Below are 27,516 nucleotides of genomic sequence, written 5' to 3'. Positions count from 1 at the left end.
CCACAGATCTGTTGTCTCCTATCTGAACATGCAACTCCTTCTGAGGGACTAATGCATCTAAGATACTTTTTCATGAATGCTTTGTTCTGTTTGCAAGAAACAAATAGAGCAAATTTCCTTTAAGAAGCACTGGGATGTTGTCCTAGGACAATAAGGTGTAGTATGACCACTGCAAATTTCCTTTGATATTATCTGTGAGAGAGATGTCTGTAGTGCTGACATAGTTGCATTCCTTGTTTTTTGTATTTGAAAAAAACACTAATAAGTGGTTTCAGTAATAATTTGAATCCAGAAACAGGCTAGCCTGTGTAGGAAATGATTTTTATTTAAAAAACAAACGAACAAGCACTGTGATGACTGGAAAGTAGAACAGTGATAGAAAATCAGAAAGTTCAGTAAATGTAAATAATCTGTGTCACTTTTTTCTTTTCTTTTCAGAAACTATCTCTATGCAGAAGGAGGTAGGTCCAGTGCCAACACTAAAGAACCCCCTCCAGAGCACATGGAGCAATGCAATATTTAAGGGTACAGAAAATGGAGAAAAGAAGAAAATTGAAGTTTTTTTGATGGCTGAAATCATGATATCAGGTAGAGTCTGATAATTAGTCATCCTTAATAAGAAATAATTTCCTAAAGGAAGAAAGACTCAAGCCAAGACTGATGGTGTTCTTAATGCTCTTACAAGAAGACTGGTCTATGCAATTATGCCATGTAAAACTGCTTTTTTATTTGTCTTTGTGGTGCTTAGATATGTCAACAAAACTTGATAGTATTATCCAGGCCTAAATAAAGTTCAGTGGCAATCACTGTGCTTCAAACTAGGACCCTATGCTTTGTTTTTCTAATTGATTTTATTCTACTATAATTCCTTCTTTGATCCATACAAATATATATATATTTTGTGCTACAGATGAAGATGACTGCGCTGCACTAGAATGTGATGCCAATGCACAGTGTGTTTTGCTGGAAGATGGTGCTGTGTGCCAGTGTTTGAAAGGATTTACCAGGAAGGGCAAATCATGCTATGGTAATGAAAACACAACCTTTGGGAAAAACGTAGATGTGTGTAAAGGAAGAAAAACAATTTTTTCTCCCATTGGCAGCTCTGCTGTATGAACCATTACAAAAAGGTCAATGAGATCACTTGTTTTGAAATGGCTGATGAGCAGAGAGCATGTGAGATGAAATAGCTGATTATCACACAGCTTATTTTCCCCTGAACACGAGCGTTAATCCTATTAATATTAACGACCAATAATGGAGATAATAGGAATAAAAGCCTAGAATATTTATTTGTAAAAATTGTCCGATTATAAAAACTCAGTGCATAGACATGAGAGTTGATGTATAATTTAGAAGTACATGGTAAGAAATCTCTTAAAAGTTAGTATTCCTGATACAGTATTTATGTGAAAGGGCTGTTTCTGTTTTTGTCTAGCTCTAGAGAGAGGCTAATAATCAGACAATTTGCTGATCAAAGATCACTCTCTTCAAAATAAATTTTTGGACTTGCATTCCAAAAGGGATCAGAAACAGGACAAGTTACCCCTTTTTGTTCAAACATCGAGACTCACAGGAGTCTATGTTTATACAGAAAGGGGAAAGGAAAAAAAAAGGAAAAAGGGAGGTGGTTTGGGTGTAAATTCTATTTTCAGTGACCTGTACAAATTTTTTATACTCTTTCTCCTTCAGCACAAAATTTGTCTCTGAGTAGAGGTTAAGACGGTAAGGATGTAAGACTGATTTTGAATGGGATAATTCCATCCAAGTAGAATTATTTTTGAAGCAAATGTTCTTTTGTGGAACATCTGGGTCTGCAGCTGAAAGCAGCTGTTTGATTTTTCAGGCTCTTTAGAGCATGCTTGGAAAATTTCATACCAAAGAAAGAACACAAAGTCCCTCTCTTTACTTCATGTGTACAAATGACAGGTAACAGCATCATCTGAGAGGTGGTTTCATGACCCACATGTCCCTTCTCCCTGTTTCACCTCACAGATGTTGATGAGTGTGCTGCAAATATGGATCACTGTAATCGAAACCTGTCGGGCTGTATCAACACTGAAGGGGGCTATGTCTGTAAATGCCTGGAGGGCTACACGGGAGACGGGCTCCATTGTGAAGGTATGGAGTGCACAAGGACTGTGCTGCTTCTGGAGATTGGAGCAGGATGAATGAGCAAGAGACACTTGTAGTAATTTGGGCTAGCTCTGCATCAAGCTGTGGAGCTGTCTTGTGTCCATGTTGATTGGTTCTGGTTCTTTTTGAAGAATCTGATAAGGGTGTGGATCTTAGCAGTGGCTCCCCCAGACAGTTGACGTTAATCATTTCTTGCTTTATGATTCTTTCCTTCCTGTCTGAATTGTGGCAGCCTCAACAGCTGATCATTATGCAAAGCCTGTAGTTTTCAGTGTATAGTTCAGTTCCTCTCTGTTTGCACTCTCTTTAGTAGCTACAGCAGGAGAGAAAGGATGAGTGAAGTGGAGGAAAAAAATGGAAGAGAACAAGTAGAGCTTTATTGGAAATCATTGTCATGAATACAAACGAAAGCAGGTATTGAGTGTGTCATAATACTCATCAAATAATTAATAGTTGGCTTGATAGGCATGAAGTTCAAGGTGTTGACACTTAGAATCTGAATACGTTTAGAGTCTTGTTAATAATCAGACTCACTGATTCTCTCATCCATCTCTAATGCCAGGTCTTCAGTTCATTACCTACGTTTCTTAATTTTTTAAATTTTACATCAAATATGAAGGAACAGGAAACTGTTTCTCCCCTTCAGTATTTGAATAGTACAGTTTAGTACTATCTGTACTAGTACAATAGTACTCTCATAGCTTTGTGAAAGTCTTAGTTTCTCTTCTGTCCTTTTCTTCTTCCTTTCTCCTTTATAGCCTAATTCAAAGCCCATTAATTTTGACCCAGATCTTACATGGTTCTCCAACACAGATAAGGGCCACTGAAAAATTAGGATATTATTATCAGCAGGGTGTAGAGAGTGTTGGAGACAGGAGGTTGGAGAAATCTTTCTGTCCCAAAAGTTAGAAACATGTTTTTGGCAATGTTTGGAAGTGCGGACAGATGTGACAACCTCCTTTGGCTGTTCTTCACCACCTACCAGGCACATCTGCATGCAGCTGTGGGTATTCACTATCTGTGACTTAGGTGCTCAGCTAGAATCACTGTGGTATATATCACTGTTATTAAAAATAGTCAGTTATCTTCAAGTTATCCTCACGATGTGGCCAGATACATTTCCGTAACATTTTATAAATGTTAAGATTCTGTCTTGATGTGAATAAGACTGAAACGACTTACATTTAATGAGTTGAAATGTACTGTAAAAACCAGAAACGGATGGCTAAGTAATTTTGTACTTCAGTTTTAGATGCCTAGTTGTATGCACATTGTCTAGAAACCTATAAATACATTCAGAGATGGTACAAGGTGAACTCATCTTGTGTTTCATCATGTTTCTTGGAATATGAATATACTGCAACAGAGCTGGTTGCTCTTCTGCTCCAATTTCTACCAAGGAAAGTGCATGGAGGGAAGGCCCCTGGCATTTTTTTCCACTGCCAGGAGACTGTGGTGCTGCTGCTGCCCCTTTAACTGATGCTCTGAGGCATTTCATTCTTCTAACTGCAGACTGTTTGGCTGATAGATATTGATGAGTGCAAGATGGGGACCCACACCTGTGGAGAGAACAGAACCTGCATAAATACAGAAGGAAACTTCACTTGCTCCTGTTCTGATGATGCTTCTGGAACTGCCGTGGGTTGTGGTGAGTATTTGGAGTGAGAATTAAAATGAAACGGCCCATAGCTAGGATCTGTGGTCTCAGCCAAATTGTTGTACTGGGAAATTAAGGAATGACCATGTAGTGGCATACTGGGCAGCTTGTGAAACCATTAGCATTGCTTTAGGAGAGTGGATCTGAGTTTAGCTTGGAAATATCTTCATTAATATTTGATGTGAAATTATACTGCCTAAATGAAATGACACATCTATCTAAAGGCCTTTGAAATCAAGAGTCGAAGTAAATGCTCCTCAGAGATTATGTTTTTGGAGTTGATTTTGGGCTGCGCTGTTCTTCAAACTGTGCATTCTTTATCTTTGTAAGACTCCAGCACAAGAAATGCTCATAATTGAAGTCCCATTTCATTCTTCAGAATGTTAGTTTTTCAGATCCTAATTTTTCAAAGGGCTTTGAAACATTTTGGAAAATCTGGTTATCAGAATGATGAAAAGAGCAGTTCATAGTATCTGATGCTCATTTCAGTTCCTCAGTGTGACAGCTGCATTTTCTGAAAACGTGGAGCAAAGTGACACATTGCCTTCCTCCGTGTCAGCCATCTTCATCAGAGTGAATTTTGCCACAGATCAAGTGACAATTCGGTAACAGAAGGGCACTGTGAGATTGTCATAGATATTTTTCTGCAGAAAAACAGAAGGAAGTTACGGCTTTTTAAAGTAGAACATCAATCAGGATCCTCACCCCTTTTTCAGCCATTTAAGCTTTCAGTAGTTTCAAGTGTCACTCAGGAAATGATGATTTTAAATGATGTATGACTTGGAAGTAATGCCTTATAGGTCCCTCAGCTGTAAATATGATCTCCTGTCTTCATGTGTGTTAACACGCTGTTTTAAGTCTTTGCCTAGTAAGCTCTTTTAGCAGGCTGAAATTTTCTTTGCAGAATGCAGAACATATGGGATTCACTGCTATCACTTATTCCTTTCCAGTCTGGGCTCTTTGCCCTGACAGTTCTCCTGCAAATGAAATTTTAAGAAAACAAATGTCATTAAAGGTCATATTGCAATAAAAGTGGTGTGAGTCATAAAATTGATCCCATAAATGTGTGGGATTAGGTATATTGCTGCTAAGCCACGCTGCTGTGTAGATGTTCGGTTCTGATTTACAGATTCAGTGTAGCACTGAAGTAGGCAAAAATTTGTTCCTGTTCTATTAAAGCACCTCTGCAATATAGATCACACGCAGAGATATCAGAGCCCTCTGATAGCCAGTTGGGTACTTATGGAGGTGATAGTCTGTGCAGTTATGAGCAAGCTACAGAAATCTTTGAAGAATTGGGTCAGAGGAGTTCTGTGCTTCCAATGAAGCTGTTAACTATACTTGAGATAGCTTGCACAGATGCTGTCAAGTGGGTAGCTGCAAAGTAGAAATTGTTTGTGCAAAAATGTTCATTTGCCTATGAAAACTTTTCAAGTTGACATTCATATGCACAGAGTGCAGTCACCTTTCACCTGTATGTCTGACTCTGCATAGTGAAGATTGTCTGTACCCTCAAGCTGGGTAAGAAATCATTTAATCGTGAATAATTAGGCAGTTTTACCAGAATTATATTCACACATCTCAAAACACAGCTAATCTCTGTATGCCTAAATTTGATATGCAAAATAAGCAAACATGAAAAACAAGTATTTGGTTGTAATTGGTTGTAATTACCTACTATCCTATCTTGAAGTTCTGGAACTCTTTCATGCTAATGTAGCCAACAGCTTGTTATGTCTTTGTGAAATCCTGCCTTTCAGAATCTACTTTGTCTCCTACTGTTGTCAGCAATGAATACTCTACACACCCTGTGCCAGGTGACTCTGTAGGATGCCCCCCCTCCTATGATTCATACTGCCTCCATGGGGGAGTGTGCAATTATGTTTCTGACCTACAAGACTATGCCTGCAAGTAAGTACAGAGCTGTATATCGTCTGTGTTGATTAATGGTATCTTTGGGACACAGTTGAGTGCAGATTATGAAGTGCTTGCCCATAGATCATCCATCACCTGTGCTGGCAATTATCTTTAGATTCTGGTCTTTTCAGTAAATACTCACTTTGTTCATACCCATTGCAATTAATAATAGGATTGGATTTGTTCTCTGAAGACTAAATTCTTTGTTCTTGAAGTGTGAGATTAATTGTTAAATGACTTGGTGCTCGCAGCCTTATGTGAAGGCAGTGCTTGCTCGCTCTCTGGTGTAGGTTTGCACCTGCTTGTTGGCCTTGCTGTTCATTTTCCACTGCCACTTGACCTCTGTACTCTCAGGAATAACCGGGGAATGTATCTCTCTACGTGTATGTATGGGAATGAAGTAGATGCTTTGTGCTGTGGGTCTGCTGAGGTCACCACGGCTGATAGGAGTTGGTATGACTTATGCTTATCTGTGGTGTTTGCTACAATTTTTTAGAATAAACCACAGACATTCAAAGCTCTATTTTTTCTCCTCATTCAGTTCTGCATGCTGAAACTGAAGAGCCTACAACTGCAGAACATTTAAATGGGAACTTATCTCAATTTTTTTTTTAACTGTTAGCATGTAAGAACCCACAATTCCATATTCTTTGATACCGGAATTGGAAGACGTTAAACAAATTGTGGACTAGCCCTACTTAGCTCTGTTCTGCGGAGTTGCATTGAGCTGATTCTACACAGTGGTCACTAGATGGCAGCATTCATTCATGTAGGCTGTCAAATAGCTGAAGGAAGTCATGGAAAAACGTTATCTAGCAGAATTTTCGCAAATAACCGAGTATATTCGTTAATTAATTACATTAATATTTTGACGTGTTTCTTCACTTTCTATTCGTTTTGATATATACATTCCATTCCTCGATAAGCTATTTCATTGTTGGGCTTTTACAGTGGTAAAATCTTCAACGTAGTAAACTAAAAGAGCCTGCAGAAGAAGCTTGTAATAAAACTAAATTATCAAGACATTTCTAACCCATATATCTTTTTCACACACCTTTGTTTCTGTTAGCAATTTTTCAGATTAAAAATTGATTTCCTCAACAAAATGACTCTCCAAGAGATAACAACTTCTATGATGCCAAGTTCAAAAAAAAAAAAGGGAACCTTGCTTCTGAAAAGGGTTTAACAGAAAATCCAAGGGAAGCATAGATCATAAAAAAGCAGTCTGGAATTTTTGAAAATATGTTACCCTCTGGAATCTGAGACATATAATCTCACTGAATAATTCGATATAGTGCTTCTCTCTATCGAGAGAAGTGCTAGATGTACATTAACGTTACATTAACATTAATAGATGTACGTTTAATATTGAGTTCTATGTGTTTTGGCAGACCTTCCTTTAATGTCATCTTGTCTTTACCCCTGCTAAATTCAACAAGATATTTCCATAAGGGTTGCCAATAATAAATCAATACGCAAGGTGACTGAGGCGGTAATTTGGGTTGTTTTCTTCGCTGTCACTCACAAAGTGCTCTTGCTTCCTTTTGGCAGCTGTGTGACAGGCTACGTTGGGGAGCGGTGCCAGTTCAGCGACCTGGAGTGGTGGGAGCAGCAGCAAGCCGAGCGGGTGAAGGTGCGGAACATCACCATCGCCGTGTGCATAGCGGTGCTGCTACTGCTGCTGGGGTCACTGGCCACCTACTGCTCCAGGTACTGCTTCCAAACTCATGTTGTGAGCGCACCGAAGAGGGGGTGAGGTGCTTGTGGCCTTCACAGGTGGCTTGTGGAGAAGAATCTGTGCTGTTCCTCAGCTGTTGGAAATCCCATAATGTCCTCGCTCCTCTCTTGCATTTCAGTAATTGGTTGTATAAATAATTCATACAATTCTGGCATGCCCCTTCACTGCAGTACTCACGTTAATGTTCAAGAATGGCGTGTGTCTGGGAGAGAAAGAATAAACCTGTTTAGGTTTGAGGAGGAGACATAATTTGTATTGATGAGAGAGTTTCAGAGCACTGTATTTACATCTTCCTTAGTTTCCCTTACGAGCTGTAGATGTCTGCAGTGCCATGGTAGGACTTTGCTCTTCTCTGCTAACGGTATCAGTTTACTTCCCTTTCAGTGTAGGACTGTACCTTAATATTTCCTTGCCAGTGAAAAAAGCGCTGTGTTACCCTTCCAGTAGCCTATTTCTACAGTGATACCTGCAGCACTGAATGTGAAAGCAGTTTTCCTGGTAGTAGATGTGGGTCTAAGGCACATCTGCTGTAAAAGTACTCCCTGGCATTTTCCATGGCTGTAATGAATTGTGCAGGTTTGGGATTCTTCTTGTGGCAAAGAGAATCCCTATGGTCACTATTTAAAAACCTTCTCTGTTGTGAAATAAATGTCACTGGTGTCCCTTAGACTGGAAAGTATTCAGCATTTAATAAGTTTGTCTTTTGGCCATGACCTTGTCAGAAAACTGTTCTCAGAGGCTCTTGTTTAAATGTACATTTTTTATTTAACAAGTAACAGAGTAAACAAATAAGAAGCCAGACAGCAGCCAAATCAGCAGACCCCCGCTGCATGCCTACCCGCCTGTCTAATGTGTTTGTGTTTTTTTTTCTTTTGTGGTTTAGACTAATTTTAAAATTAGAACCTTCTAGGCATAAAAAGTTAAGCTGCAAGAGAAGCTAGCTATGAAAGCTAATATTTTCTGCTCCTATTTAATGGTTCTCAGCATATTTAGTCCATAAAAGTAGATAAGCTGTCACATTTCTGTGTGATGTAGCTGATGATAGAGCTCCAGATTTAAAGCTAAGTGCAGGCTGATTTGTTCTCATGACCTGGGATTCAGAAGCTAATCAGTGGAATGATACATGCAGAATAGACAAATCATTAGATTCCTGTATTTCCCATACACATCTTTCAAACTGTCATGGAAAATAGCTACAATATGGCCAGTTTTAAGGTATAAAGATAATGAATATCTCTTCTCTTCCTCTCTCTCTCTTGTCATTTCTCCCTGATTTACTTTTCTTTCTTGCCAAACGCTTTTGATCAATATAACTATTTATCTCAACAACAAGTTTTCAATTACATGCTTGACTGCATTTGTACTGCAGCTATTACTAGCCTAACTAGATCAAAATGAAACCGCTGATCTGAAATCCCTGTTTAACTGGAGTCTGGAAACCAATATTTGTCTTGAAATCACTATGCTGCTTTTCCTACGATCTACAGTATTTTGAAATGTACCGATTAAGTCTACAGCAGTCCTATTCCTTCTCCAGTATGACGCAGAGTTCTCTCTGTAATTGGAGGAAACAATTTCCAGTTTGATAAGTGTACAAACTGGAGGCAGAGAGTGCTGAAGTATTGTGTTGGTTTGTTCAGTGGCTGTAGCCTGCTGTAGGTGTTGCTCTTCGCTTGTGGTTTAGGTAGTCTGGATGTATAGGATTTCAGGTTTCCTGTCTTCTTTGGGAAGCAGGGAAACAATCTCTCTTCCAACTAAGAATCACAGATTTAACACCCACAGCTTGGCAGAGGTCACGCAAAGATTGGCAGAAGGCCTGGGATTAGGATTGAGAAATCCTTGGCCAGTTGCCCATGCTCAGTCAACTTGATTCCACCTCCTGCTCACTGAAATTGCTGTGCCTACCGAGTCCGTCTGGCATCTGTCATTCTGCAAACTACAAAGTGAGCCACATCATTAGAGCGATACTCTTGAGTAGGGCATCCTCCTCTGAGCTGTGCCTATGTGCTCTGCTCTGTTTTACCCACAGAGCAAGGGGCTCCACTTCTGTTAGCATAATGATGATGTGCAGTGCTGAGCAGATACATCTTAGTGAGGTTTAAAACACACACAGCAAACTTGCTGTGGTGCCAGGAAGGTAAAATACCTTGAAACTTCTGGAAGTCAAAAACATGACTTTTAATCTGATGTTGAGAAGAAAAATTGAGTATGTTAGGTCAGTAAGGATGTGCTGATTTGAATCTCAAGTAGTGTAAATGAGCTCTTTTTCTTCTGACCATGTCTTCTGCTTTGGAGTCTATACTGGCTTTTAATCCTGCCTTACAAACGGTCAGTGTTGAACTGCAAAAATAAGAGTTTTTGAATGCATGGAGCTAGCCATTTGGAGCTATTTGTAACCTTTTCTCAACTCAAGATTTTACTTATAGAAAAATATAAGAAAATGAAAGGGCTGGTTAAAATTTTAAAGTCTACTTTTTTTTTCTAACGAATGGGCCTTCACAGATGGCACATTAGAATAAGTATTCATTCAGTTCTTACTTTTATTTCTATTAAGCTGTTTGTTCTAACCTCTTTGCTGTAGTTAACACTAATACTCCTTTTCAGAGGAATGAAAGAGAACAAAATTTGTCTCTTCTGCAAATACCTACAGAGTAAAGTGCGAAAGGAAGAAGCATCTGTTCCTCCCAAAGTGAAATAATTTGTTTCAGCTTTTGTTCTGTTGCAGAAGTCAAAACTTTTATAAGAAGAACCGTAATGCAGAAGCGATAAGAGATGCCAGTAGCTGCACTGACAATGAGAACGTGACACCTACTTGCAACAAGTCTCGGGTAACTATATTAATATGGAGTGAAGGCGAAAGTAGGAAGGATCAAAGAGTGTTAGGGATCCACTTGAGCTTATCCATCAAATAATTCACATCTTAAATACATTAAATAACTGCTAGAGTCATCAAGTGCTTTGCTGTGAACCCTAGTTCATCTTACCTCATTGTTATCCCTCAAAGTTCACAGCTGCCTGGATGTATTGCAACCATTAGTGGGTGTTATTGTTAGCTGTGAATACAACAGTTGGGGAACTGTGTTCTAAATTAAGGAAATGGCAATGTGATGACATGGCATATCGGAGTTATTTTCTCAGGAAAGTATGCCCTCCATATAAAAGACTTATTGGAAGACAAGTATTGTGTGTGTGCTACCTGAGATGGTGAACTGTATTTTGGGGGCTGATGCAATTAAATGTTGTAGTATTAGGAGCTGCTGCCTTGTAAAGATAGCCTCCCAGGATGTTAATGGGCAATTTGGGAGGGAATATAAAATACTCATTCAGCATGTGGGTAGAAGTGCCATGCTTGCACTGACCCATTTTTCTTCTCACTGGTGACAGCTGACAAGATGAGGGGAAATGGCCTCAAGTTGCACCAGGGGAAGTTGGCTATCAGGAAAAACTTCTTTAAAGAAATGGTTGTTAAGCACTGGAATAGGCTCCCCAGGGAGGTGGTTGACTCACCATCGCTGGATGTGTTTAAAAAACATTTGGATGTGGTGCTCAGGGACATTATTTAGCAGTGGGTTGTTGGGGTTAGATTGCAGTTGGACTTGATGGTCTTTTCCAACCTGAGCAATTCTATGATTCTGTTGTCAGTTTTGAAGTTGCACCAGTGAATTTGGACCCAGGAGATCTGATCGAGGGACGTGATTTTCACTGGAGTTAGAAGAATGTTATGCTGCTGGATGGTGGCAGTTGGAACTTGGAGTGGGCCAGAAGGACATAATTGGCATCTGTGGCTACTTCTGTGCCCAGACAGAAACTCCTCTGTCAGAACAGCATGACTTTCCCTGAGATCTTGTCTGCACATATCCATCATCCAACACTGTATAAGCTGTTGTAATGCAGATAGCAGTCATGTTTAGGCAGCATCACATTATCTAAGCAGCATATACTTTTCAAATAAGAATAGAGGGAAAGAACTACTGAAAGAGTTTGCTTGTGCTGGCTTGGAGATAAATTCTAGCGATGCACTTACTTTTTTTTACTGGGATAACTGCACACATTTTTTTATGGTATAGATATTACTTGAAAGGATTGAAAGCCTTTCACATCAAGCCACAGTTGGAAAGTACAAAAACTGTGCAGAGTGAACAAGATCACAGGTGAATTTGGCTTTATACATTTACTTAAATAATAATGGATACTTTAGCTTTAAATTTAGACTTTGTTTGTCTGAACCTGAAGTTTTGATTCTGCTCCCAGTCTTTCAATCCAGAAAGAGATGAGTTTGTTTTGCTTGAGGGCGTGTTTGAAGGGCTGAATATCTCAAACTATCTGTAGTGCAGAGCTGAGCATTTTTAATCCACATGAAGAATGCCTCGCATGTTGTTTATTTTAAGAGTCAGGCAGGATTTGTGAGAACCACTGAAATACACTGTTGAGCATGTCCAAAGAGTACCAACCCTAGTTATGACCTTGGCTGGTCAGCCTGGGAGTTTCATGGGCCTTTTGTTACTAGCTGCTGACCTGGCCAGCACTGTGTTCCTCCAGACACCAGACAACAAATGTGCTGAATCTTTGTACTGCCATCGTTTGTTCACAGCAGAGACAAAAAACATTGTTTGCAAAATATCTGGAGCTGGCAAAATCAGAAACATTTGTTGGGACTGAGAACAGCTTGTTGCCTGGGAGCCCTGCTCTAGGAGGCCTGAGACTCATCAGTTCTGTCCCTGCCTGCTGTTATTCTTGCAGTTAATGCTAGTGGTTGGTGACATTTTTGCTGAATATAGGAATAATTAGACAGCTAAGCAACAAACTGAATCAAATTAAACCAAATCCTACCTATTCATCTTTTACACACTCATGTTGAATTTCACTACGCATTCTTCTGAGAGACAACAAAATGCATTAATAATAAAGTAATTCATTGTAAATGGCTTCTTGGAGACTGGAAAGGGAAATCACTGACCCCTTGCTAATTATTGCATCTTTCACAGTAGTGGATTCCTGTGGTTTCATGCATGTGATTTTCTCTGTAGTGATGTAATCGTAAGTGTTAAGTTCATTGGGGCTCTATGTGAGCACTCACACAGGTTAGAAAATGAAGAGCTGCCAAAAAGCAGCAGGAAGTTGTGCACTTCTGCTGTTCACTTAAGGTGTTTTTTTGGGCAGATTTATGTTTCAAAAAAAACAAAAGCAATAACAGAAAGAGTAGTTCTAATGAAGGACTGATGAGGTTCTCTCCTTTCATAGCAGTGCTCCTGATAATTTGTGACTCTGGGGAAGGGATGGAGTACAAAGATGTTCCTGGTGTTGCCCACTCAAGCTACAGTATTGGATGAGTTTTTAACATGTCACACTTGCCAGATGGTAGATATCGTAATATTGAAATTATTCATACAATTCTCCCAATCATTTCTCTGTTTATTTTGCTAGAGAAGGCTACATTTTAGTGAGGGTATGCCTTAGGTATTTTTCTTTTCACATTTGTACTAGAGATCCATAAGCCTAGATAACTCTGTCCCTGGAATATGGAAGCCTTGGTAAACTTCAGCACATGCCCAGCACATGTTATTCTGAAACTTGTAAACCTGCAAGTGTTCTGTTTTGCACAGTCAAAGGAATTTTGCAAAACTGTGTATAGCTGGAGCTCCTCTGGGGGTCTGTTTTGTGTGGGTTAGCAGCTCTAAGACCACGGATTTTATGCACACAAAAAGATGCCTAAATGGTCACACCAGCTGCAGATATGACCTAGTCACACAACTCCACCAATTTTCCACCTAGACAACTGAATCTGTCAACAGTCTTCTTGGAACATCTTATTTACAGACATTTTCTATACTTCTCTAGTTCTGCTCTTTAAATACTATCCTCCCCCTTTTCTCCCTCTTCCTATTCTTCAGCTGAGCTTCTCTCTTTCCCTCTATACTGTTTAAGCACATCACTTCCCCCTGTGCCTGTTCTTTCTCTTTTCCCTCTGGTCTTTACAAGCATGCTTCACAAGAGGGTCCCATCTTCGTGATACGGTCTCATTTGTCTTCCACACTCACTGTGGGATAATGGAATTGCACCCCCAGGTGTTGCCAAGAGCTGGGAAAGGGAGGCTTGCTTCCTTCCCTGTGTCTGACAGGGTTTCCTGCTGTCTGGTTGCAAGCCTCCCTAATACTTTAAATGTGGCCCTAAATACTGTGGACAGAGTCAGTTTTCATGTACTTTTGTTCTTGCATCTGGAAAGGCCAATTTGCAAAGCAAGGGAGCGGGCCCTTCTTTACTAGACTGGGACTCACACTTTTCAAAGAAAGACCAGGGCTGTCATCAACTCCGATGTTTAATTATCTTCAGGGGAAGGGTCATCTCAGAAGCCAATATGACCTTTTTCCCCCTGCTGTGGTTGGAGTGTGTGGCCTTTCTAGTCTGCCTCTTGGGTTTCAGAGAACTGGTTCATTTCATATTAATTTGTGCTATATTTTGTGCGTATTGTATGTATTTGCAGTTTGCGGTTGTCAAGGAGTGTAGCAGTTCTCTGGAGACTAAAGCGGTTGATCTAATTGAGTGTGAGACAGGAGACCCTCATCCGGCCTGTCCTTCACAATATGGTGAGTAGGCTTTTCTTCTTTATTACATCTCTCCTTACCTTTGTGCTGGCAGGAGCAGTAACTGGTGCAGGAGACAGAGAAATCAAATGATGCCACTGCCTTGTTCAAAGCAGACTGGGCAGAAATGATGTTTGCATTGTTGTGAAATCACTTGGTCCTCTGCTTTGCAGATTATACATCAGGAATTATACTGTAACTGTTCTTTCACACTCATAAGAAGCCAGATGCTTCTCATGATAGTAATAACATCACATCATATTTTTGTGTTTACATAAAATTTCATGGATTTGTTTCATAGCAGTGAATTATCCAAATCGCATTGATGGGGAATGCATATCCTTGGAAAGATATGCATTGATAGCCCTCACTCATTCCAGCAAGATAACTGACAGGGTGTGAAGAGTCCAGAAACCTCTCGTCCTGGAGCAACAACTGCAGTTTTGCTTTTCTGTATTAAACAAGATATTTGACTGAGAAATGCTTGGTGCTTAAAAAAAAGATGAGATGAATGAAGGAGATATTCCTCCCATCACTGATGCAAAAGTTACAGGTGGCACAAGAGCACATAGCAGGCTTTCTTGACCCATGGGTTACCAGCTGGATTGCTCTGAGTTTAAAAAACTTTGCACTGTAGAATCAACTGGATCTCCTAATTGCTCGTGTGATGGGGAAAGGTTGATGTCCTTAAGTATTTGTCTTATGTATCATACTTACTTCCTGTCCACAGAAGTTACCAGACAAACAAGTTTGCATCGGCCATTTAGAAATATGCAAACACAAATATTTGAGGATACTGAAATGGGCAAGCATCTTGTAAGATCTTCATAACTGTGGATCCTGTCCTTAGATCTATTTTAGGAAGTCAATTTATTTATCAGGAGAAAATATGCCTCTCATTTACTTGGTTGGACTAGTATCATGAACATGTGTAGAACCATGCTGTCCAGTGAAGGAAGCCTGATGTTTCCCATTAGGAGACTCTGTTCTCACTTACAGTTTCATCAGATGCAGCTTTTGTAACAGAAATTTCACATGACAGGTGTCTGAAAATATTAAGAAAAGTGATTCAACCACTTCAGAGACTGACAAATAATCTGATGCCTTTTTTTAAGGCATTAAAGAAAGTTATTCCCTGTATCACTGAATGATTCTAAGACCTTTAGACTTCGGAGTGGGGTGGCCTTCCTGTCACAGGCATGTCTTTTCCTGATCTTACATGTTAGAATACAAAAATATGAGATTTGCCTAGGGCACGTCACTTATTAGAATCTCAGTCAAGTTATTGAGTATTTTCTTTTGTTCTTTTTTGTATCAGTTGTTTTTCTAATTTTTTTTTGTTATAAATTTCTGCTGAGCTATCGTTAGCTGTATTTTAGCCTAGGTGCTGTGAAGCGTCCTAAAGAGCTATCAGTAACATATATCCATTTTGTTCAGTGGAACAGCCTATAGCTTATGACAAAGTGGCAGAGACTTTGGTGGAAGAGAAGAAAGAGCGAGGCTGCCCAGAAGATGTTCCCAGCACAGACAAATTTCTTGAACCCACAGTAGAAGAGAAGAGCCTTTCCCAGGCTGTCTGGAGAGCCCACCCCAAGCCCTGCCAGCCTGCCCCAGCCAGCCTGCTGATGCAGCCGGACTAGAAGAAGTCTGAGTTGAGTGAAAAAAAGAGGAAACAATTGGAAAATGGAAACTTAGGAAACACTGAAACAGACTTCATTTTTTTTGTTTTTTTTTTCTGTGTACTAGAAAACCGACCAACCAACAATGGCACAAATAAAAATGGAACAGAGAAGTTGTTACCAGTCCTTCCCTGTTGTCTCTACTTGGAAGAATTACTGTGAGCAATTCATTACCAACAAATACTCTACAAGTATCACTTTTAGGGTCAACACTGCAAATTTCATTGAATTGGCAGCTCAAAGGACACTGAGAGAAAAAAGACTAGTGGGTGGTTTCTTAGAGATGAAAATTTTGTAATGGAGATTCATGCAAGAAATAGTCTTTACGTGCACAAAGAATCCAGAAAATTGCCTACATAGTGGGCCACAAGGACAATGGTGAAGAAACTGGGATTGAAGATGATGCAGGAAAATGAGATAAAATGAATCTTTTTTGTTAAAATTTTGTTCATGGAGGCTATAACTCTCTCCCCAAAACTGCTTTCAAACCATTGTAACTTCTGGGACTTCACTGGAGCTGTTGTTGTAATAACTGATACCAAATGTGGTTCTATGTTTTTCAGATTTGGTGGCTCGGAGGAGTGTTTGTGTGTGTATGGTGTTAGTGATGACCTCATCTCTAAAGTGAGATGAAACATTTGAGGAAAAAGTGATTCTTCCATTAAATTTCTGTGACTGGCAGCAAAATCTGCACTGTTATACAGGACTTCATGTCCATGTATGTTTCGTGTTGGAAAAAATGTCCAGCCAGTTTATGCACCAAAAGAATATAAGTGAGACAAACAAACAGTTTGCCCCCTCAGTTTGGATTGATATCCACATAGGTGATTTGTGCTGCCTCATAAAATCCATGTGATCAATTGGAAAACAATACCTGTTTTTCTTGTAACTGGCTTTCTAACAGCTACAGCTCTCTTCCAATTATTTGCTAAGAACAACTAACTTGCTTATAATGCTCTGTCATATACTGAGTTGTAGCTTAGTTGTTCATCATCTCATCTGATTTTTACCATTAATCATGAATTCCTAAGGCTTTTTTCAGAATGTTTGGGAAGATAACTGGAAATTAGCTATGTTACTAATGACTTGAAATCTGCTGCTATAATTACTGAACACCTCCTCTAAGCTCCACTACAGTGGTCATCAGTAGTGTTCCTCATAATTCATGAGCTATATACCAGTGGTTAATATTATTCATTTTCATATTTAACATCCTCTTTTTTATTTTTTGAAGCTCCAATATGAAGTTATGATGTCTTGTCATTTGGTTACCAACTCTGTAGACCAGTGATAGAAAAGAGTATTGAAAGGCTCTTGTCTGTTGCCCAAAATAGCTGCACTCTTGAGTAACTCTGTGAAGTTGCTTCTGATTTATGTAAACAGTAAGAACATTGAGCCCAAGATGTCTAAACTACGAAAATTGTAAGGTTCTGTTTTGTAGACAGTTTTCACTTGCTGATTTATCCTTCCAGTGTGATTTTTTGGTGGATAGTTTTGAATTAATGAGTCAGTTCTGAATTCAGAATAAACTTGTAAAACAGATCTTTCCAAAGCATGGTTGGAATTAGCAGCAATGAAGGCACATTCTCTTGTATGAATGGAGACAGAAGTGCTTACATGGAAAATGTGTCTAAGGAGGGTTGGCCCACAGAATTGTATTAAGGCAAGGGGAACCGCTAGGCTGAACCATTAGTATACAGTAGATTGGATTTTAATTCAAGTTTAGTTTAATTTCATTAACATGATAAAAAAGCATCTAGGTTGGGTTCTCCGGTATTTCACAATTCATTAGCAATCTTATATATGTTGCTGGGAAGAGAGTCCAGCTATAAAGGCAAAGTAGTTTATTTTAATGAGATCTGCACAGTAAAATGACTTTTATCCTTGCACGTTGTTTACCTCTGGTGAAATATGTTTCTGTGCTTAAAATCCAAGTGCTATGTTGAATGACAGTCAACATTTAGTTGGATGTTTCCCTGATCAAAGGAAATAAAGACTTGTAACTTTGAATCTTGTCTAAACAAAAATATTTTAGACTCCTTACAAATTAGTTTCATATTCTATTCTATTCCATGTTTTGTTTACTTTGCCTCCCTTCAGTCTGAGGATCTAATTTTGAATTTGATAGTTTAGAGAATGAGATAGGAAACTCAGAACAATATGTTTTTATATTTAGAGTGTTACAAGTTCTAAATGTTTCTTACACTCAGCAGAAAACTCAAAATAATCCTAAATGATAAAACCTTGGGATGGTATTTCAACATAAATATAATATATTTGGATTATTTGTATGTTTATAAAGCTGTTGATTTATAAAAAGAATAATAAAGAGGATGTTTGTTGTTTGGATGTTTTGAAAGAAGTGTGAGCAAAACTTATAATTTAAACCATATCGTGTTTGTTGATAGCTCCACTGATTTCATGCAACTGCAGTGTAACGTGCCAGGATAGTACATGTAGGGATCATGAGTTTTTCTTTCACCACTTAGAGGACCTGTAAAAATGAAGATTATCACCTGAAGCTCACAATTAGATCCCAGCTAAATTGTGGTAAGCTTTCATTTGTGATTTTAATTACATAATTTATGTAAACAAGTGGACGGTAAACATTTGTTTTTGTGCACATTTAAATGGTTCTCTTATGAATGTTGCTACCTCTTTGTATAGAAAAATTACTGATGATTTCAAAATATGTTTTCAAACTTGTCTCCAATATGTTATTCTCAGGCTTTTCGTGCAAATCAGTTGAAGTCAAATGGTAGAATGCTGGAGGTATTATTATATTTTTTGCAAATTTATTTATTTATATCTTACCTCAGAAACCTTTAAAATTATTAAATATTCTGGGCGTACAGCTAGCTTAGTATTAATCTCAAAACATACTGGCATAGCCTGACTTTTAAAAATGAAATTAATGCGTATTGTATTAAGCTGCAAAAGAAGGATTTTAAAACACTGAGAAAAATCTTGACAAGCTCAAAGTGAGAAAACTGTTAGGCAGTTCTGGAGAGAGGAGTAGAAAATGACTTTGTTTAGTTTAGTAAATCCTGATTTTATTGGGCTTGACATTTCAATTCTCCATAGCCAGATTTTCATCATAAATGAATGAGGAATGTTTCATGCTTATTCATAACAGACATAGGCAGTGCAATGGTTCCCAGTCATTGGAATACATGACCCATCTCATATTTAAGTCCTCATTTTCAGTTACTTGTGACTTTGCAGACTTTTACCTGTTTGGGTAACTTTTTTCCATCCTGGGAGTCTATTTCAGGATGGAAATATTTCAGAAAAAAAAAAAAAATCTATGAAAAAGTAAAAACAGTTCAGAATGGGATTAGCAGAAGTATTTGCCTTGCTAATATATTTTGTGGTTTAGTCTTACTGGGAGTAATTTTATCTCATGTTATTTCAAGGTGATGCCTACACTGTTCAGTTAGTCTTCAGGACACACTTGGTGTTATTGCTTCACACCCTGATAACTTGCTATCTTTATCTGTCTGCTTGTGAAAAGGAAAGATGTTAGTGGCATTAGAAGCCTCCCTCAGAGCCTCAGGAATGCATCCAAAACACATCTGCAAAGATGATAGTCTAAATTAGCTCATGTTCCTCTGATCTTTTATTGATACTACTGCTTAATGCCAGTTTTGAGGTGGACAAGGAACAGCCAACTTTGTGAAGACCATTCATCAAAGGATTAATTTTCAGGCACTCCTCAATGCTAGGATGGACTAGATTCAGACCAGTGAAAAGCCCTACTCTCTTCTACCAGTTTTAGGAGGCCCTCAACATCCTTTAATTTCAAAGCTTTGGATCTTGAATTTTGATGCAATTGATGCAGTGATCATATTAAAAGATGCAAAACCGTTTTTGTATTGGAACTCTGGCCACTACCACTTCTTCCTCTTCAAGTCTCGATGTTACAACCAATATGTCCTCTTCTGCCTACTCTATTCTTGGAAGAGATAGTTAAGATTCTTCCATTCAGCAGGAGCTAAACCAAAGCCTAGGAAAAACTTTTGTGCTCTGCAGATCAGGACCCTGAAGGCTGGTATCCTCTTTTCTTCCAGGTAAGAAGTTGGACTATGAGGTGAATACGCGATTCCCAGATCCTTGTTTTTGCTTGCACCATTTGCCACACGCCACTGTGACCTTTCCAAACATCCAACCTTAAAGTATGTCCTTCAGGAGCTTTGGTTCATAGGAAGGTCTTGTTCATGTTACCTCTATTCTGGCCATTAGTCTGACCCATTTCTCCTATGGGATTCTGTGTACCAGCCATTTTTCAGTCCATGTAGCAATATTGGCCTTTCCCATATGGCCTTTATCCAAACCAGTTTGGAATGGCTTTTTAAAGGAGTCAAAGATATTTGATCAGCTATTGAAATCAAAGCAGTTGGAGTGCTGGTACACTAACAAGTCCTGTAGGTATTAAAATGATGCAAACAATGAAATGAATATTTAATAATTTATAAAAGAATTAGCTACTCATGCCCCTACAGAGAATAGATTTATTTAAAAAAAAAAAAAACAACAAAAAAACAACAAAACAACACAGGTTAATAGTTGTGTAGTTTCATGACTCAGCAATTTTTGTGCACCACTGGGCTTTTTATTGATTGAAGTCCACAAGTTTTATGTGTCTAGAAAACATTGTGCACATTTTAATGGGCATGATCGCTGTTAATATTGATTACACAAAATAGTATATCTGAGTGTGCTGTAATAAAGGGATAGAATGCACAGTTGATATTTCATTGGTCTATCAACAGTAGTTACAATGTAAGAGTTTTGAATGTGTGTTATAATTTAAATTTACATTTTTCATGACCCAGGAAAGAAATTGTGAATAAATTATTATTGTTCTGATTATCTGTAGATGGTTGTAGGTGGTAGTCAGTGATGCTGCTTAAAGAATGTAAGTTCACATAATCTTGTTGCAGTGCACCTCAATTACAATTATTTAGACTAAGATTCTAACCACCATTTTGGTGTTTGTTTCTTGTTTGATAAAGAGCATTGGGCCCATTTCTGTGCAGGCTTTGTGCGCTGTGTGTGGCTGTAAATAATAAGAGTTAAGCAGGAGGGTGTATTTTAAATGGCTCTTGAAATGTAGCCATTTAAAAAAGAGATCAATAAACTAAAGACAGCCAGATACTGAACATGTCACTGGAGATTGAAAACGCTAATAATTATGGGAAATTCAAGGATCCCCACAGTATTTGTATGAAATAATAATAGAGTTCAGATTTATTTCCGCTGACCTTAGTGTTGCTCATTAAAGGTTTTAGCAGAGACATAGCAACAGTCGCATTCAAGCGAGGTGTTTGGAATTAAAATACAGATAAAAGGAAAAAGGTTAATCCAGGTCAAGGGAACAGACCAAAACTGGGATTGCATAAGATTATAGTATCTTTCCTCATTTCTCCAATGGTCAACATCAGACAGTTTTAAGTAACACTCTTCCTGCAAAATCTGCTAAATGAGAACCTAAACATACTGTTTTTATAGTCCCTATAAGAATATAGTCCATTCTTTGGATTTTGCAGTATCCTTAATCTCTATACAATGATTTTTGATCTCTAAGAGAATTTTACTTGCTTAAATCTAGAAATCTGCTGAATACCAACTCCAGGGGACTTATGTAATAGCAGCCCCTACTGCTTGTTCTGTGCTTTAATCCTAACAGTTCTTTTCTCCTTTGTCAAACTTAATCATGTTTATCAACCAAAGGAAGCAAGTATATCAAAGCACATTTTCATAACAGCAAGTGATTTGTGACCCTAGAACTGAACACTACCAACTGCTTCAGGCAGTTTGAAATGGATGTAATAATAAACCAGAACTAGAGACTTTGTTCAGCCACTGGCTCCCTTCTTCATCATCCCATGTAACATTCCCACAAAATGCAAACGCAGAGCTCTGTGGCTGAGGATGCTACTGAGTTAAAGAGTGATAGTGAGTAATCAGGAGTGCTTTGTTCATTTACTCCACTGCTCATAGGGCGGCATCAGGCAAAATTCTCAGTGGGTCTTTGCACACTCCTCCTCCACTTGAAGAAGAAAAAAGGGACTGAAGGAGAGATGGAGAGAAAGACATAAGAACGCTTATTTATATTCTGTTAACTCTTACTATGCTTTTCATCTCTAGAAGAGATTCCCAGAGAACTATTTTTACAAATAAAACTGGCATTGAATCAATGGATTTGGAATCAAGCTGACTGAGAATTACATTTCTTGCTGCTTGAGACAGATTAAATCCTAGTCTAAGTGAACATTGCTTTAACACAGTTAGCTCTGACTCAGTTCTGACTCTAACCCCTCTCTCACTTTATTATATGTGAAGGGTGATTCTTGAGCACCCTGACTCACTCAGTATTTTGAGTGCAGTGACTAATCTTTCTTGGTAAAAACAGCCCTTTGTCTTGAGCCTGTTCCCCATAATTTCCAATTCAAGTCCTAATGCAGTGAAACTGCTAACCTTTTGTGTAGAGGTGAATTCACCCTCTGTTTATATGTGTAATGCTAAGCAGACCTGTACCTAAGATTTTAGAAGTGCTTTACGTACCAGAAGTACTGAAGCTCTACATCAGGGGGCTTCAACAAGCAAAACACAGGTATGTTTGCCCCAGTGTATATTCTAGGATGAAGGGAGCATTAGAAGCATTTGAATGTATCAGTGTATGGTCTTCTGATCTACAATAACACAAAGCGTGCAGTGTGAAGTCTGGTTACAAGTTTCAAGCAAACCTGTAGTATGTGAGAGGGTTATGCCATTACGTTGTTTGCCACCCAGCTTGCTATGAGTAAAGGAGGTAAGGGTGGATGGGTTTTTTAAACACATAGGCCTAACAAATGACACATTTCGAAGTCTTAGGAAGGAATGTGTGCTAGAGCACACTAATACTGGGAAACAACAGAAGAGAAATGGATATAGCCAAAAGTTGGCAGATCTTCCCTTGGAATGTATAGGGGAAAAATAAAAGAATCTGGGGATAAAAAGCTAGATGTTATTCTTTCCACATGTGTTTATAGAAAAGGGATAGATTTCATGTTTCACCTTTTTCCAGTTTAATGTGCTTTTTTTCTTCTGGATTGTTATTTGCTACTTCTTTCACCATCCATTGTTCTATTACAGGTCATTTGGCCTTATATTTACATGGTTTTGTAACCTAGCAGTATGCCTCTGCTTCCCATCTGCAAAATCAAAGGGTCATATTTAGTTCACTACTAAGTATTCACATTTATCCTGCATGCTACACACAGATAACAAGCATCTACAGTCTGCATTTGCATGCAGTTAATTTAAGGATTTAACAGAAGAGATGATGATTTTGTACCAGTGGCCAATAGATACATCAGAGAAATACCAAAAAATGTAATCTGTTGTTTGGACAACTATGTTCTCTTCAAAGATACAGAGTATCACTCTTGCTTCAGCTTGTGGATAAATGTGTCCTGTGCTACATCTGTGAGAGCAATCCAGCAACTCTAGGCAGGGCCATGACTGAGCCAATCTGCAGCCTAAATACACACTGGATTGTACAACAACAAAACACAGATTGATATGCCAGGTTTACAGTAGAACCTTCACAAAATCCCCACAAGGAAATCCATTTATTTACTACCGAAATGGATCTACTGAAATTTACCAAATGGGACATTTGAAACTGTCTGTTCAACAGGAATTGAAACCTCATTTTTATATGAATTATGTTCATTTATTTTCTTTCTCCCTCTGGATTTTTGCTTCACTTGTGAACAAAATAATTTAAAACAGATTTACACTAGAAAATGATTTTGGTGCACAATCCTGACTGTATTCTACCAACAAAATGTCTATTGTGCTGTTAGAGGAAGGAGCTGTAAATTCACTTAAATGGAACCTCCAAAAAACTGAAACATATTTTCAGATAGACTTGGATGTTAATGTCAAGGTCCTGTCTAGCAATTGTGCTTTACAGCACTGACACCATTCTGTGGGCTATTAACAATGATTTGTCTCTTTGTTTAGCCTTGTCACCACTGTTCAAGTTGCTCCAGCGGGAAGCCTCAAGAAGTGGGATTGATCCCAGTGTGCCTCCTAACTCCAAACCTGTATGTCTGCTGTGCCCAGTTTTCAGTTCAGAGCAGTGATGTTTTGTCTTCACGAAGGCTGCAGAGTCTGCTCATGTGTGAGTTGCAGAATTTAAGTGTGATGGCTGTAGGAAAGGATGAAGTTCCAGCTTGAACTATGAATTTCCTGACTTCTGATCAAAACCAGATGCTTGGTACTGTTATAATATGGAGTTTCATGGGTGAATATGGCAATGCTTTATTTCATAATCTAATGGGAATTGTAAAGTAGTACCTGACATTATCAATATTTAAATGTCCCAGTGTTAGCATATTAAAACAATAGCAATTCTTGTTTCAGGACCCAGCCGAGGTGCAAATCCATATGCTGATGCCCTCAGAAAAATGTGTCAGATGTAAGAGAGCAACACAGTCTCTCAGGATAGTATTTGAGGGCCAAATGCAGACTCATATGGGATATCTTTACAGATTGATTTCTTAGAGATATGAATAAGAAATGTAAACATTCTTGCAAAAGGGTTTCTGCATGTATGGCTGTGTGTTATATATTGTTTCTGTCCATTTATGGCAGAAAGAAATGGTACAATGTGTCATACAGGTGTTTCTACATTTCGTGCTAGTTGCTGCCTCAGTGTGTCAGTGAGATTTCAAGGAAAATCTTGTCCAACACAGCTGCCCACCCTGTGCCAGTGCCAGGCCCAGTGGCTTATACAGCAAACAGGAAGCTCTGGTTGCCCACAAGTCAGAGGAGCTTGGTGCCTCATGATTTCTCCCTATTTAGCAATGGCAAAACGTCCTCTTGTGAATGCATATGCACTAATGAAACTTTCCTTTATTTGTGGCTGGCAGGGAGGCACAGCACAAATTTGTGTTTTTCTACCCATTTTGCTCTTTTGCAGGAGCTGCTCCATCTGCTTGCATCAGTGCTTTCCCAAAGCTGCTATGAACACATGCATGATTTCACATCCATAAGCTGAATGCCATGTAGGCAGAAGACTTTATACCTATGATGTTTACAAGTGTGGACTCTCAGGTGTCTCATAACAGGGCTGACCACAGGCTGCAACCTTCCCCATAAAGCAGTTCTGGTTTGGCTCCCTCACTCCTCTCCCCAACTGCCTATTTTTAGGGAAAAAAAAAAAAAAAAGAAAAAGAAAAAAAAGAAAGAAAAAAAAAAGAGAGAGAGATAAAGATAGTGTATTTGAACACTCAATCTCTCTGTCTCAGCTACTTTAAACTGTCCCACAGGTACAAAAATACGGGAAGGAGAGAGCTGGCCCAAACCATCAAACGCTGTTTTTCATTGGGAATTTGCCTTAGAACAAACCACCACTAGGAAGTGTCTTCATTTTTGAGTTATGATGGCCAAAATTTTGCAAGTTTTCACTTGTGGAGCTCAATTCCTAAATTGAGCACTATGCTTTTGTTCCACTTTACAGCTGTTATGTCTGAAGTGAAAGGTGCTGGGGAAGATTATATTGCCTACAACCTGTCTCCTTCTTTCTGTGCCAGGAGATACGTATTTCCATAGGGAGTGCAGACAAAGGCATTATGTGGATGAAAGTCTGGATCATTCTGGGCAGGGTCCATCACTGTAACCTTTTGATCTATGGGGAAAAAAAAAAAGGAAAAAAAAAAAAGTCCTCTTGCATTAGATCTATTTGGTGTTTGTGAAGACATATGGAGTGAGAATACTGGAAACCACATGCCCACATTTATCTGCAGGTTGGGGATTACCTTCCTGACAGGTGAGAAAGAAGTTGTCTCAAATCTCATTCAAATGTTTCCTTTGTTTCAGTAAATCTTGGAAGAGACACAAATTATAGCAAATATGTAATTTTGACATGAAAAACAGTCCAAAAGGGCCTGAAATGAAACCACAAATTCCCTTCAGTTAGACATGGAGATTAAGTGTGGCTCTCTTGCAAATGATATGCTCTTGCATGTTGAAATTCCAAAGATTGATCCTTCTCTCTTTCTCTTTTTTTAATTGGAAAAAAAGATAACATACTTCCCCCCATAGCTCTGTCAGCCTCCAAAGGGGTATTGAATCTCTCCTCCAAGTGGGATATAGCAACACTTTGAAGTCATTTTAAATATATACTGATGTCAGCTTGTTAAGGGTCTTGTTGTCAGGTCGCAGGTGAAGGTAAGAGCAGGAGCTCAACGAGGGCATCCTCACGTGCTATCAAACTCTGACATTCATCGTAACAGAGAAGGTATGACTTCTTGCACCAGTGTATTCCAGCAACTTTCTCTTCTGATCCCAGCTATGCAGAGTAACTGCTCTTTGTAGTTGGACAATGCAGTAAATGTCCTAGCTGCACACGGTCATAAGAAAAATAGAATCACAGAACGCTGGGAATTGGGAGAAACCTCTAGAGATTATCAAGTCCAACGGCCCTGCTAAAGCAGGTTTCCTACATATGGTATTGCTGCACAATGCAGTAATATTGATTAGCTAGGAAGTAGCATATAGGGTTTTTGTTCACTTGCCCTCCAATGATCCTGGCAGACATGTCCTATGTGGGGAAAAATATATACCACTGAAATAGATACAAAAATTACCCACCTGAATGATCATGTGCATCAGCTCATTAGTTCTGTTGTATATTCTACTGTTAATATGCATGTGTATGTGCGTGTCAGCTGTCCATATATTTTTTACTGCTCTCAACACTACAGAGTGGCAGCAGACTGAGGAGCATAGGAAGTTGCTGTTATTTCACCGTCCTTTCCTTCTCCAGTGAAGATCCTGTCCTTTTATGTTATGTCATTCAAATTAGAGAGCAGAATTTTGTCTTCTGTCTTGCTGTGGATTTATTTAAGTCAGATGTTGGTACTGAAGTTATCAGTGATGGGCTTTCTACTCACAACAGTGAAGGCAGAGCAACTCGGTGTTTTTACTTTACTTGTGTTTTCGACTTCTCTGGCATTGCCCCTTAGGATGTGCTGGGGAAAACTAAAAGGAAACCAACCCTTAAGTCCCTCTAAGCAAAATAGGATGTTAGGTTAAACAGTCTACTAGGACTGAGTGAAAGCTCTGCATTATCAGACGTTGCTTGTCAAATGGGTTGGAAACAGTGTGAGGAGGAGTTTGCAAAACACATCAGTAGCTCTGTGAGCTCTGTGCAGGCCTCAGGAGGGAAGGAGGGAGCCTCTCCTCTTTTATTATCTGAGGAGCATCAGTCCCTTTGGTCAGACTGCTAGGCGCCTCCTGGAGCTTAACCTCAGATTAACATCTGCCTCATTTCAGTGTCTGTCTGATAGCGATATCAATAAACATCATCATCTTACAGTAAAAACTGATAATTAAATCTGTGCCTGCTGACTTGTTATCTTTTGTGCCCAGGGGAATAGTTGCAGATAGCAAAGATTTAATAGATAGGAATACTTTATATTTCACTGAATAATGAGTATGAAGATCTCGTAAGCACGATCAGGGATTAGGCACTTATAGTGTGTGCCTATAGACCACTGAAGTGCAGAGCAAGACAGACTGTCCTGGCGTTGGTCTGAGCCTGCTGTCAGTGGGTGCACCTCATTGGCTCAGACAGACTGATATCTGTGGCACTGGAATGGACTGCTGTCCTAGTTTCTGTCTCTGTGGGGTTTTGTGGCTACTGAAAAGGAGTGGTTTGTAGGGAAAACACATCAGTAAGAAGTTACCTTCCATATGTGCATGTAACTAAGAGCACTCGCACAGTTTTGTAGGTAAATTTAGTGTCAGGCT

General features: G+C 39.0%; 1 protein-coding gene across 4 annotated transcripts in view; it reads left to right on the top strand.

Moving 5' to 3' along the window:
* EGF (epidermal growth factor) overlaps positions 1–18,032 on the top strand; it is a 57,208-nt gene extending 39,176 nt beyond the window's left edge. For 3 of the 4 annotated variants that reach the window (XM_090139268.1, XM_031596945.2, XM_090139267.1), the window contains exons 17-25: positions 439–588; positions 911–1,027; positions 1,996–2,121; positions 3,665–3,784; positions 5,554–5,704; positions 7,262–7,420; positions 10,174–10,276; positions 13,930–14,032; positions 15,467–18,032. In XM_090139268.1, coding sequence (XP_089995394.1) covers positions 439–588; positions 911–1,027; positions 1,996–2,121; positions 3,665–3,784; positions 5,554–5,704; positions 7,262–7,420; positions 10,174–10,276; positions 13,930–14,032; positions 15,467–15,669 — 1,232 coding nt within the window. In that variant the 3' untranslated portion in view covers positions 15,670–18,032. The remainder of the gene's footprint in view (positions 1–438; positions 589–910; positions 1,028–1,995; positions 2,122–3,664; positions 3,785–5,553; positions 5,705–7,261; positions 7,421–10,173; positions 10,277–13,929; positions 14,033–15,466) is intronic. The other variant, XM_090139266.1, reaches the window with a different exon arrangement.
* Positions 18,033–27,516: the final 9,484 nt, after the last annotated feature.

The sequence above is a fragment of the Phasianus colchicus genome, chromosome 4, assembly GCF_987193195.1.
Source record: "Phasianus colchicus chromosome 4, bPhaCol1.hap1.1, whole genome shotgun sequence".
NCBI lineage: Eukaryota > Metazoa > Chordata > Aves > Galliformes > Phasianidae > Phasianus > Phasianus colchicus.
This window is presented reverse-complemented; position numbering and strand designations above follow the sequence as displayed.